Source organism: Vipera ursinii (genome assembly GCF_947247035.1).
Source record: "Vipera ursinii genome assembly, chromosome: 1".
Lineage (NCBI taxonomy): Eukaryota > Metazoa > Chordata > Lepidosauria > Squamata > Viperidae > Vipera > Vipera ursinii.
Genome location: NC_139512.1, coordinates 103,410,050 through 103,422,748, shown reverse-complemented (window position 1 = coordinate 103,422,748; position 12,699 = coordinate 103,410,050). Strand labels below are relative to the sequence as shown.

General features: G+C 38.9%; 2 protein-coding genes across 11 annotated transcripts in view; one reads left to right on the top strand and one right to left on the bottom strand.

Moving 5' to 3' along the window:
* The window catches only part of GTF2H1 (general transcription factor IIH subunit 1), a 32,495-nt gene extending 23,358 nt beyond the window's left edge, over positions 1–9,137 (bottom strand). The window contains exons 1-5 of one of the 5 annotated variants that reach the window (XR_014492508.1): positions 8,978–9,137; positions 8,800–8,884; positions 4,170–4,338; positions 2,672–2,864; positions 2,226–2,388 (exon numbers count right to left, since the gene is read on the bottom strand). Coding sequence is in view for 1 of the 5 variants with exons in the window: in XM_083362460.1 (XP_083218586.1) it covers positions 2,226–2,388; positions 2,672–2,864; positions 4,170–4,338; positions 6,746–6,769 (549 nt within the window). In the remaining 4 variants the exon portion in view is untranslated. Of the gene's footprint in view, positions 1–2,225; positions 2,389–2,671; positions 2,865–4,169; positions 4,339–6,745; positions 6,842–8,484; positions 8,732–8,799 lie in introns of those variants that run through there. The other 4 variants (XR_014492509.1, XR_014492510.1, XR_014492511.1 and 1 more) reach the window with 4 other exon arrangements.
* A 233-nt stretch (positions 9,138–9,370) lies between these two features.
* Positions 9,371–12,699, top strand: part of HPS5 (HPS5 biogenesis of lysosomal organelles complex 2 subunit 2) — a 38,201-nt gene continuing 34,872 nt past the window's right edge. For 3 of the 6 annotated variants that reach the window (XR_014491817.1, XM_083356978.1, XM_083356976.1), the window contains exons 1-2: positions 9,374–9,590; positions 12,086–12,231. Coding sequence is in view for 5 of the 6 variants with exons in the window: in XM_083356978.1 (XP_083213104.1) it covers positions 12,133–12,231 (99 nt within the window). In the remaining variant the exon portion in view is untranslated. Of the gene's footprint in view, positions 9,591–12,085; positions 12,232–12,699 lie in introns of all 6 variants that reach the window. The other 3 variants (XM_083356980.1, XM_083356979.1, XM_083356977.1) reach the window with 2 other exon arrangements.

The following is a 12,699-nucleotide window of genomic DNA, read 5'->3' as shown; positions in this document are numbered from 1 at the left end:
TGAAGCTGGAAAGGGTTACAAAAGTATCTCCAAAAGCCTTGATGTTCATGTGTCCACGGTAAGACAGACTGTCTACAAATGGAGAAAGTTTAGCACTGTTGCTACTCTCCCTAGGCGTGGTCGTCCTGTAAAAATGACTACAACAGCACTGCGCATAATGCTTAATGAGGTAAAGAAGAATCCTAGAGTATCAGATAAAGACCCTACAGAAATCTCTGGCACATGCTAACATTTTTGTTGACACATCTACAATAAGGAAAACATTAAACAAGAATGGAGTACATGGGAGGACACCATTGCTGTCCAAAAAAAATATTGCAGCACGTTTGAAGTTTGCAAAAGAGCACCTGGATGTTCCACAACACTACTGGCAAAATATACTGTGAACAGATGAAACCAAAATTGAGTTGTTTGGGAAAAACACGCAACGCTATGTGTGGAGAAAAAAAAAGGCACAGCACACCAACATCAAAACCTCATCCCCACTGTAAAACGTGGCGGAGGGAGCATCATGGTTTGGGGCTGCTTTGCTGCCTCAGGGCCTGGACGGATTGTTGTCATTGATGGGAAAATGAATTCCAGAGTTTATCAGGACATTTTGCAGGAAAACGTACGACCATATGTCCGCCAACTGAAGCTCCACAGAGGATGGGTGATGCAACAAGACAATGGCCCAAAGCATACAAGTAATTCAATAAAACAATGGCTTCAACAGAACAGAATACACCTTCTGGAGTGGCCCAGTCAGAATCCTGACCTCAACCCGATTGAAATGCTGTGGCATGACCTTAAGAGAGCGATTCACACCAGACATTCCAAGAATATTGCTACACTGAAACAATTTTGTGAAGAGGAGTGGTCCAAAATTACTCCAGATCGTTGTGCAGGTCTGATCTGCAACTACAGGAAACGTTTGGTTGAGGTTATTGCTGCCAAAGGAGGGTCAACCAGTTATTAAGTCCAAAGGTTCACATACTTTTTCCACCCTGCACTGTGAATGTTTCCATCTTACGTTCAATTAAAACATGACAACAGCTAATGTTTATGTGTAGTATTATTTTAAGCAGACTGTGTTTTTCTATTGCTGTGACTTACACGTTTAGAGCGCATTTTAAGGCCAATTCATGCAAAACTCCACGTAATCCCAAAGGGTTCATATACTTTTTCTTGCAACTGTACCTTAAGGAGCTTTGGTTTGTCCGCTGCTTTCATCCCACTCTGCAGACTTTTGTCAGATGTCTTTGGAAGATGTGACATTGTGTTACTTAAAATGGCAGTTGCTTGGATTGGATTTTTAATTATCTGTCCCATCCCTTTCTGCTTTTGCTTCCAGCTTAGTAGAGATGACTGAGACTCTGCTCCTATTTAGTTCAATTGTTGATCAAATGGAATTATTAGTACACAGGTATTGTGTTTCTCCCAAAATAAGACCGGGTGTTTTTTTCCCCCTCCAAAAGAGGCACCAGGTCTTATTTTCGGGGGGGGGGGGGGAAGAAATGTCTTTTCCATTCACCTCATGGCGACAGCAATGACAACCCCACCCCGCCAGCCCACTTCTTCTGCGGCCAAAGGAGTAGCTTCATTCTGCAGCTGAGAATGGAGCTCTGACCTGCATTTCGCAGTCACAGGCCTCCTGGAAAGGCCTCTGCAGCCGAGACCTGAGCTATGGATTGAATCCATAGCTTGGTTCTCAGCTACACAGGCCTTCTGGAAAGGCATGTCAGAAGATGGAGCTGAAAGTTGCAAATCATGATCACATGACCACAAAGTGTTGCAATGATTGTAAATGTGAGCTAGTTCCCAACCACACAAATTACAATCACATGACCCCAGGGTGGTGGTAGTGCAACAATTGTTACTTTGAGGAAATGTTGTCAGTTTTTCACAGCTTTTGTAATTTCAAACCATCATTAAATGGTTATAAATCAAGGACTATCTGCAATATCTTTTAAAAATTGTACACAATATTCAACATGCTAGGAGTTTCCATATTTTTTTAAAAAGCATTTTTAGTAAAACATTCATTCAGCAAGTATTACGCTAGTTAAATTCTTTCTGTAAAGGTTTTCAAGTATTACTAACAAGATGATCTAAGAAAGCAATCTCACTTTTAACCCAAACCTACCAAAAGGTATGAGCTGAATTAAAAATAAAATCAATGATTGAAGAGATATAGGAATCTGCATTTATCCTATTAAAAAAATCAAACAAATCAATGAACATACCAGAAAAGCAGCAGAAATGCCAACATCTTGCTTGCTAGGTGCTGCAGAATTATCCGAAGCATTCATATTTAAACGGTTGGCCCAGAATTCCTCAGCACTAATCACCTGACTTACAACAAGATCTTTATAAAGCTGAAACAAAACAGGATCTTCTTGCAGCATTCTGTGAAAAAGATATTTAAACCTTATTGTTAAGCTCATTAGACATTAAGTAGAGTTTATCAAAGAATCAAATGGTCATATCTAATGTACACCAAGCAACCTTCTGTTCTACAATGAAATTTTCCATGCCTAATTGCAGAGAAAATAAGATACACTGGAAAAAAAGGGCTGTATATTAGCTGGTACAGCAACTCCTGATGCTTAAACTACAATCAATCTTTATTACTACTGCATAATATTAACAGATTACCCAAAATGGTTTATTTTTAATTGAAGGCTCTAACCTGTTTTTTTCCTCTAGTTCCTTATTGGCTTTCCTCTTGAACTTTGGTAGCAGCTGTTGAAGAAGATCTTTAACTGCATCACGTTCTTTTACTGCTGTACTTTCATTAGAAAAATGGAAGTTAGTTGTGTCTCCTGCATGCAATACCAACTGAAGCTGAATCTTAGCTTTTCCTTCAGGGCTGATTTTCTGACCTATAATAAAGAGAACATGTATTACGTAACATCGAGTGATTTATTAATCTGCCTTAAAGAAACCACCTTACATATCACTCCCATTTTTTACTGTAAAACTAGTTTTTATGACAATAGCACTTAATTTCCTGAATATCATCCTGAATACTTATTAAACTACAACATAAATCATGTTAATATAACCAAAAGTCAAGTCTGGCCAACTTTGCTATGAAACTGCTACTCTTTAAATAGCAACGTATCAATCCTTTTCTAGTTGCTGTTATGCCCCTACATATTAGGCTTAGATGGTTCTAAGTTACAGCCTTTCTCTAGGAGAATATATAGCATTTTCCTAACCAGAGGTGAGCAGCTTATAGGCTGCACAGTCCCAAAATTCTATTTATTTGATTTTGATCCCACCTTTATTTTTTGCAGTCACTAGAGCTCCCAGAAAATGGCACTGCTTCTGGGATAAACAAGTCATACATAAATGGAACAATGGCACCATTCAGTTATGTGACATTATTATGGGGCTCAGCTATCTTGAAATGGTAACTTTCAGAAGTGCAGCTCCCAGTCTTTCTTCTACAGCTCTAACGATTGATGAGTTCTTTAGATAGTCATCCAGTTGCAAACCAAAAAGGCATTTAATTTTTTGCCACAAAAGAGTTATAAACAGTAATGTAAAAAATCAGAATATAACTTTAAAAAAACTTTTAACTATGAATAGTACATCTCACTGACATAACAAATAATACTGAATAGTAAAAAATAAGCAGTGCAATAAACAATGTACATGGAATGACATTTTTACAAAGTATGTCCTGGAGAATGAACCAGGTCACCAAATTATATTTTAATTTAATGCTTTATATTAATACCACATAAACTAAGCACGAAAAGGAGTATGTTCTGTTCTTATTTAGATCCCTCATAAAAGCAAGAAATATCCATTTCTTCTCTGCTAGTACAAATGGGGTTGACTGTGTTTTATGGCAATGTATGATGCAGGAAGCTGTGGCCTGTTTGGAACCAGGCCATGCAAGCAGCGGGTGAGCATGTGTGCAAAGCTCCACTTGCACAAGTGACTGGCACTTGCGCATGAAGCTCCATTTGCACGCACCTGCCACTCGCACGGAACCATCCCCTCCCCCCTCATGCCAGACCACCAAGCCAAAAAGGTTGGGAACGACTGATGTACACCTTCTAAAGCTCCAGAATGAAAGGCAACATATAAATCTAAATGAAAATAAAACTTCCCCCCAAATTAATGTAACTGAATACGTATGATAAAAAAAACCCACTCCAGAAGTTTTCACTTACATTTTATATCTGCATACATATGGCTGATCGTGAACCGGTCTTTGCCCTCAGGTGCCCAAGCTATTCTTTCAGCCATGAGATAAAGAGCCCCATCCTGTTTCTTTTGACGCACTTTCTTCACTATTAATAACACTTCTTCAGATGATGTTGCCATGATGACTTTAGGATACTAAATTAAAAATAATCTTGTTATTTGATTTTCATAGGTAAGTGTTTAAATTTATACTGTGATTCTATACTACTGGTTACTATTAGTGGATATCATTAAAAAATTAAGAGCAAATACTTCATTTCCATAATTGGAGAAATTTTAATAAATTAAATTAGCAAATCACACTAAGTTACAAGGAGCTTTGTTCGCTTTTGGCTTATGATGGTTAAAAGAAGCCATGACTTAGTATTAGGTGTAAACCAAGCCACCAATGTTAGAAACCACTGACAATGATATTTTATATTTGAGTTGCATGACATTGCAAAAATTTGGATTGTTATTTAAAAGATACCGCATCTATTGTGATGAAACTGCAGACGTCAAGTACCACAATCTGCATATTTATATTTAAAGGTATAAAGGCATAGATTCCCCTGCTTTTCTGCCACTATATATATATATATATATATATATATATATATATATATATATATATATATATATATATATATATATATATATATATATATATATTGTGTGTGTGTGTGTATCCATATTTTTTTCATTATATTAAATGCTTTCATTCATAGAAGAAATATTTTCATTCTGTGCTGTAGTTGATTCTCAAAATCTGTTCTCAAAAGTATGTTTCAAAGCAGAACATGAAATGTGTATGCATCTATGTATTATTAACATATTGGACTACATCCAACAATACATGGGCCACTTAAGACAATGGGAGTGCCATTCCTGCAACAGATTATCGTTAGATTTAAACCAGAGGAATGTGCTTTCAGTACCTACCTTTTTAAACACACACACACACACACACTCAAAAGATGGCATGACCTACAATTAAGACAAAGAATGTCTATCTAATATATAGCTGATTCATAAATAAACAGTCCTAAACACAACATAGGCCCAAACATTTCTAAACATAAGCATTACTTCTTTGCTACCAGGTAGAATGTTCTAAAGCTTTCCTCTGACAAATGAAAATTGTTAATAATTCATCTAGAAGTGTGATTAGATGAATACATATTTCTGTAAGAAATGCAATTCTCCTTCCCCAGTATAACTCCTACTCAAAATATCAACTATATGGAGCACATTGGAAGCTGAACAAAAATTAAGAAAACCAAACCTATTGAATGTTACAATTGGCTTGTAAGTATAATTTGGCTGTATCTAACAGTTGTAAATGTAGAAGAAAACACACAGAGCTAAATGTTCCTTCCTCTATCTTTCCAGAGTTCTCAAAAAAATACACTGTTGTGGGAGGGAGAGAACCCACAAAAGTGGGTGCTCTTCAATGGATATACTCAGCTGAATTTCATTAACTTTATCATATCCTTTTGAAAAACAGACCAGCAGCTTTCTCATTTGAACCTGACCATTAAATGTAAACAACTCGCTTGCTAAACACAGATTAAAATCTGTCTGGACAAACTGAGTTGAAGAGAATTTATAAAACTGTTTCTGAAACTGTTAGTTTCATGTTAAGTTCTAATCATTATAGTATATGCAATGAATCTCTCCATGTCTATTACAGCTTGTGAACTACTATGAAGAACAGTTGGTTTTAGGAAAGGTATCAAATTAATTCCACTTGCTTGCAGGGAACTACTTTTTAGTGTGGAGCAAGGAGATAATTTTTTACTCCTTGTTCCTTCAAATTCAGCTAAGTAATTCTGAACATTTTGAAGCTGTAGGGCAATCTTTTTCAGCTGTGATTCAGTGGAACTTTTAGGTTTCACAAAAAATTATAGGGCAGGTATGTCAAACTCGCAACGTCACATGATATCGCACGATGTATCACAACTTTTTCCCCATTTAGATTTTTTAGATTTTATTAGATTTATATACCGCCCTTTCCCGAAGGACTCAGCAATGGGGTGGGTGCAGTTTCGGCATGATGCATCTGGCCTGCAGCCCAGCAGTTCAACATGCCTGTTATAGGAGATGCTACAAGAGACTGTTATCAAAGCAACAGAAATCATAGCTTTCAGTACTTCATGTCCCATGTATTCCATTTCACAGCTATTTAATATCAAGGATCAGAAGACTGCACCACATAGAATGCTAAGAATTTTTTTTTATATGCCACTCTCAAGTGCCAGCCTGCCACTGTGCTGTTGTTATAAACACTATAAAATGTGGATTGTATAGGCCAGAAATGAATTTTGGTATGTTTCACTTTTGCTATTTTTATGCAAAAATTCCTTAATGTCTAAAAATTCAAGGATTTCTCCAAGATAAAAAGATAGAAAAAGGCTACTTAAAAGGGAGATATAGATATATAATACATTTGTGCAGATTTTCCCAAGAGACCACAATACCAGAAAAATATATGCTCTTGCTGTCATTGTCACATGAGAATAATCTCTTCATGCATAAGACAGTCCAAACAATTTATGCTTACCTTCTGAAACAGACATATATCCATGTTGCTTTAAAAGTATTTATGCAAAGCTATTTTAAGAAGGCATTCTTCTAGTAATCATTTACAACAGCATATGTTGTCTCTGAGTCAGAATTTTGGAGGTAAAATTTTGGATGCTAGTAGAGTATGCAGAGTTGTCTGTATTTTCTTTCTGATACAGGTGAATAAACATTTTTTCCAAAGGAGGAGCTAATACTGCTGTAATGTTTCAAGCATCTTTATTGCTGCTTTTATTCTCTATATTGTTTTATTGTATCTTGTATAATATCTATCAAATGTTTAACTGTTTGAATATTATAAATTGCTTTCAGATTTTAAATGGGAAGAGGCATTTTAAGTGGAAGTGGCTTTTAAAGATAGCTTTAAGTAAATAAACAATACATAACTTCTAACTAATATTAATTAATATTAATATATTCACTTATGGATCTATATTAACTATAATCAATTTTATAATCAAACATTTACAAGTATGAATTAATGTAATACATTTTATTTCACAGAAATTCATCAGGGAGCAAAAATTATTGTAGAAATATTTTTTGCTATAAGTAAATGATTTACACATTCTTTTCTTTACACCAAATGTAGAAAAAAATCAACATGTTATCATATCCATAATATCATATATCATCCAAGAAAATTCCTTCCCAGCCCAGTAAAAGTACACATCCTATCACTTGGAGTAGAGAATTACTGGAGAAGAAAAATGCTGCAAACTTTACAACTAAACAGACTCCTCATACACTAATCAAAATTTGGAGATCCTTAACTGCTCTGAATTAAACAATCCCATAATACAGTAACCAAATATATTTTTAAACCAAGTACAGATTGATTTCTTACTTTTAAAGAATGCATCACTAGCAAGGAGATTCAGTGCCCTAGTTCATAAAGCGCATTAGTTAACCAGTTTATAAAGCAACAGAGTTACAAAATGGATTGTTGTAAACAGACTTAGTATGATGATGTTTCTTTGTATACATTTTTATCCATGGCACAAACCCTGTTATCTAATTCTAGATAGTTTTTTTAAAAAGTCAGTGCACCTCTAAAACAATAATCCCACTCCCACTTCTCACATCATGCTAGCAAATCTTTTCCTTGCTCTTACTGAAACAATTCCGGAGAATAAGACTGGCCATACCCTTTTCCTCAAGGATCAGATAAAAGAAAAGAAATCCAGAAGAAGAAAGGGGAAAAAAAGGCTGAATAGAAACTTGTATTTCATTAAGACCTCATTTCCCATTAAAGGAAAAAACAAACGCATTCCACTTAGAAAGAAACATTCGGCGAGGTAATGAAAAATTTCCCAGGGGCAGAGGAAAAAAAAAAAAGCAGGGTGAATGAAAAAATGCTCCCTCCTACATTAACCGCATTGCCACCCGCTCGTAAGGTTCATCATGCCCGATCCTGCAAAAAAGGCAGTGTCTGAGGAGGAATCGGGAAGGAAGAGTAACTCTGGCATGAAGGAGTAACTGCTTCACCAGCCCCACCCCAACCTTTTATGCTAAGAGAAAGCGAGGTGGGCCCCAGACCCGGAACCGTTGAAATAAGCCAGGGGTCGGCAACCTCGGCTCTTTTATGACTCGTGGACTTCAACTCCCAGAATTCCTGAGCCAGCATAGCTGGCTCAGGAATTCTGGGAGTTGAAGTCCACGAGTCATAAAAGAGCCGAGGTTGCCGACCCCTGAAATAAGCCAATATTAACAACGTACCGTTAGGGCGACTACTGTGTTTGTGCTCTCACCACCGGCTCCTCCGTTTCTGCTCCCCACACGGAACCCCCCCACAAACTTCGAAAGGAAGACGGTCCTAAGCTTCAACTCCGTTCCGTTCACAGCTTGTAAAAAAACTCCGCCGCCGCCGCCTCCTCCTCCTCCACTACTACTGCCGCCGCCGCCGCCGCCTCCACCGGGGCCATGGGGCGGCCAGAGGAGCACGGCGAAGGAGCACGTGACCGGAAACCGCGAGCCCACGCACGGCAGGAAGAACGCGCGTCACGTGACGGCCCGCGCCGCCATGACACTTACCCTCTCACGTGATAACACCTGTCGCTCCCCAGGCCCCTTTTCTGCTCACGTAACGGTCTCTTTGCAGCGTCGCCGCCATGACAGCCTTCCGGGGAGGAGGAGAAAAAAAAAAAAAAGAGGGTCGGGGTGGGGGTGACAATAGAAGTAACACCGCGGTCGCTCCCGCCTGATTGCTTACGAGCCTTTGGGCGAGTCCCGTAAAACGGATGCCTTCCCGTTTTTTCTTCTCCGCCCTCCTGTCCGGGTCCATCGGATGGATCCGTTCTCGGTTGCCGGCGCCTCCCTGAGGGGGGAGGGGGGAATCCTTCCTGAGCCAGGGTTCGAAATGGGGGTGGGGGTGGGGAAGAGAGAGAGAGAGAGCAGCGAGGGGAGGGGCAAACGTGCGGCGGTCACGTGACGCGGATTGCGCCAGAAGGGGCGGCTGCCAAATGACGCAGGTCTCGGCGAGGGGCGGGTTGGGAGGAGGTTCTTAGGTGGGAAGGGAAAGCGCGAGACAGAGAGAGAGAGCGCCGGGCGCTCGCGCTGTCACGCGCCGGGGTTTCTCTCGAGAGGCGGGGCTGTGGAGCGGCAGAGAGCTTCGAGTCGCTGAGGCGGCGGGGCTCGAGCGCTTCCATCCCGAGGGCTGCTCTGGCGCGGTTGCCCTGCTCTTGTTTCTATTGAAGAGAGAGTTTGAGAAGAAAACGACGACTTGGGTCTTCGGGAGCGGCGAGTCCTTTTCAAGTCCGGGACTGCTCCTTCCGAGAGCTTTTCTGGCTCGGACTCGATGTTATCGGTAGACTTGTCACAGATAGGTATTTTTTTGGGGGGGTGGGGTGGGGGGCGGGGGAGGAAAACGCGTGTGTAGTTCAGGGGTTCCCAGCCAGGGGTGCGAGACGATATGCCAGGGGCTGCGAAAACTTGGCTTTTCCAAATTAGAGTTCCATGCATAATTCCTTGCCGTTACTTTGAACTCTTGCAAGTGGGGGTGCCGGAATATATCGGAAGCCTTCGAGGGGGTGCCGGATACAGAAAAAGGTCGGGAAAAACCACTGATGTAGTTAAAGCCGGTTTCTCACCGGTTTGATCTTTTTCTTTCTTTTCTTTTTTTACATTTTTTTTTACGAATCCTTTCGCGAAAGTGTTGTATCCGCGCGGCGGTGGTGGTGGGGGAAGCCGATTGGGACCGCCTATAAGCCTCGCTTTTAATTTGCTCCAATTTATTTATTTATTTATTTATTTATTTATTTATTTATTTATTTATTTATTTATTTATTATCTATCTATTTATTTATTTAATTTGTATGCCGCCCTTGCTCCAATTTATTTATTTATTTATTTGATTTGTATACCGCCCTTGCTCCAATTTATTGATTGATTGATTGATTGATTGATTTGATTTGTATACCGCCCTTCTCCCTAAGGACTCAGGGCGGTGAACAGTGACAATTAAGACTTCTTGCATCTGCTGTTATAGCGCGGGGCTCTCTTGATTTGCACGAAAGGAGGTTTTGAAATACAGAGCCGCGTCTTCCCATTCTTAAGCCATTGTCAGACCTATATGTATTGTCTGCAATGTATGTATTTGAGAGTGTCTTGGGGGGCTGTTCTGCGAAAGAGCCCCCCCCCCCCAGGAAGAGAAGTCGCCTCGGCAGGGTACTCAAATTACAGGGCTGTCGTTATATATTCAGCCACTATTTAGTTAGCTAGGCTTTTAGATAAGGAAGTAATTTTTTGTAAAAAAAAACAACAACAACCCTACAAAGCAGGTTTCTATATTTTTCTGTGAATTGTACTTGATTCATCTAATGATGAAAGTTTATAAGGTTAATGATACTCTTGTTCTGGAACACCCAGTGACTTAGGGAAAGGCTTTGGAAGTGGAGTTAGGTTGTAACTTTGTTCAACACAACGGAATGGTATATTAGCCACGATGAAGACAGATTGTGGATTAAGTTGAGAGTTTTAATTGCATTTTGAAACCATAGCTTGCAATATTTATCTCACCTGTGGCTCTAGTCATTTCTCTGAAAACGCTGGAGGGTCAGTGATTTAACTTGTGCTTTCAGTTCCTGAATATAGAATGATGGAGCAATATAGCAAAATCACTCCTCCATAGTTCCTAAGTCATTCTGCATCTCCTGTTCCTCCACTCAAATTAGTGCCAAGAGAAAAGTTAATTATGTCCCCTGATTAAGCCACCTTATGATGAAAGTGGTTTATATAAAAACTAAACAGTTGGGAAAGAGCCACCAACTGTACCTTGGAAACACAGGGGAAAAAATAGACTGTTCGGTACCCCATCTATAAGTCTCTTGTATGATATTCTAAACCACAGTTAGGGATTTATATGAATACAAGTAGTTCTGAGCCCAAAATTTCTGTTGCTAAGCAAGGCAGTTAAATGAGTTTTACCCCATTTTATGATCTTTTTTTGCCATAGTTGAGCAAATCACTGCAGTTAAGTGAATTTTGTGGTAGTTAAGCGAATCTGGCTTCCCCCATTGACTTTGGCTTGTCGGAAGCCAGCTGGGAAGGTTACAAATAGTGATCACATGACCCCAGGACAGTGCAACTGTTACAAATATATGTCAGTTACCAATCTCCCAAATTTAGACACATGACTCTGGAGATGGTTCTAAGTGTGCAAACTGGTCATAAGTTAGTTTTTTCAGTGCTATTGTAACTGTAAACAGTCACTAAATGAATGGTTGTAAGTTGACTACCTGTAGTCTCTTTCCATGTAATTTGCTAACCAGTACAAATGTGATATACTAGAGTGCAAAGAGTAAAATAAAATTCCCCAGTGGCACAAGGAAAATAGATGTTGAAGAGGCAATTGATCTTGGCATAATCTAACAAGCTTATGTCATCTTCCTGAAGTTGATTATCTCTGGCTTAGGACAATGTATACATATTACAGCTTGTAAAATATAGGTTTTAGCTTAGCTCACTATGTTACAGTAAAATACTGTGGTTTATGGAGCAAAATATAAGTTAACACAGATGAACTAGGTTAACATATCTGCCGTCTGGATGTTGGGCATTTTACACCATGAGTATCAATAGAAAGTTTAGGAAGTCAAATTAACAGTATGAAATCATATTTCACATTTAGTTTAGTTTAGTTTAGTTTTATTAAATTTTTATACCGCCCTTCTCCCGAAGGACTCAGGGCGGTGTACAGGGCAATAAATATCAGAATATAAATACAAAAGTTAAAAGAAGTTAAAAGAATTAAATAATCATGCCCAATATAATACAATGATTAAAACTATGTTAAAATTAGATCCAACCTTTGTCCTTACAGGAGGAGTAGAAAAATGAAGCAATAACATTTTGTGAGAGGCCATTATCATGGCAGTGATACCTGAATCTTGCAGCCATGTTTTGGCAGAGTTCGAATGCCTTGGTCCCCTGCTTTCTGCTCTCAGGCTGGATTCCAGTCGCCTGAAGGTGTGTGTCAGTGACAACTATTCTTCTGTCTTTTCTCCCTTTTTGATTGTAGTTTGACATCCTATATATCAATAATGTATAATACATTATAATGCAACATTTATAGTTGCTGGTTTATTGTATGTAATCATGCTAGTTGGTATACAACAAACAGCTTTGGACAAACAAAAGTAAAAAGCAAATTATAAAAATGGATAACAATGGAATTAAAGAGTGTACTTGCAAACTGCCAGAGAAAGTGAAAGGGTAATATTGTGCTCAGATATAACATCTGTAGTTTAGCCAGATTAAATGTTGCTTCCTGTTTTTCATTTTTAAGCTATGTATTTGATTAATGGTCAGCCAAAATATTTTGAATGTTAGTTTCACTTCTTATTAGGACTTCTCAAAACAGATGGTTACAGATAGTCCTCAACGTATGACCAAAATAGACTGTTGGGTGCCCCATGTGTAAGCCTCTTGTATGTA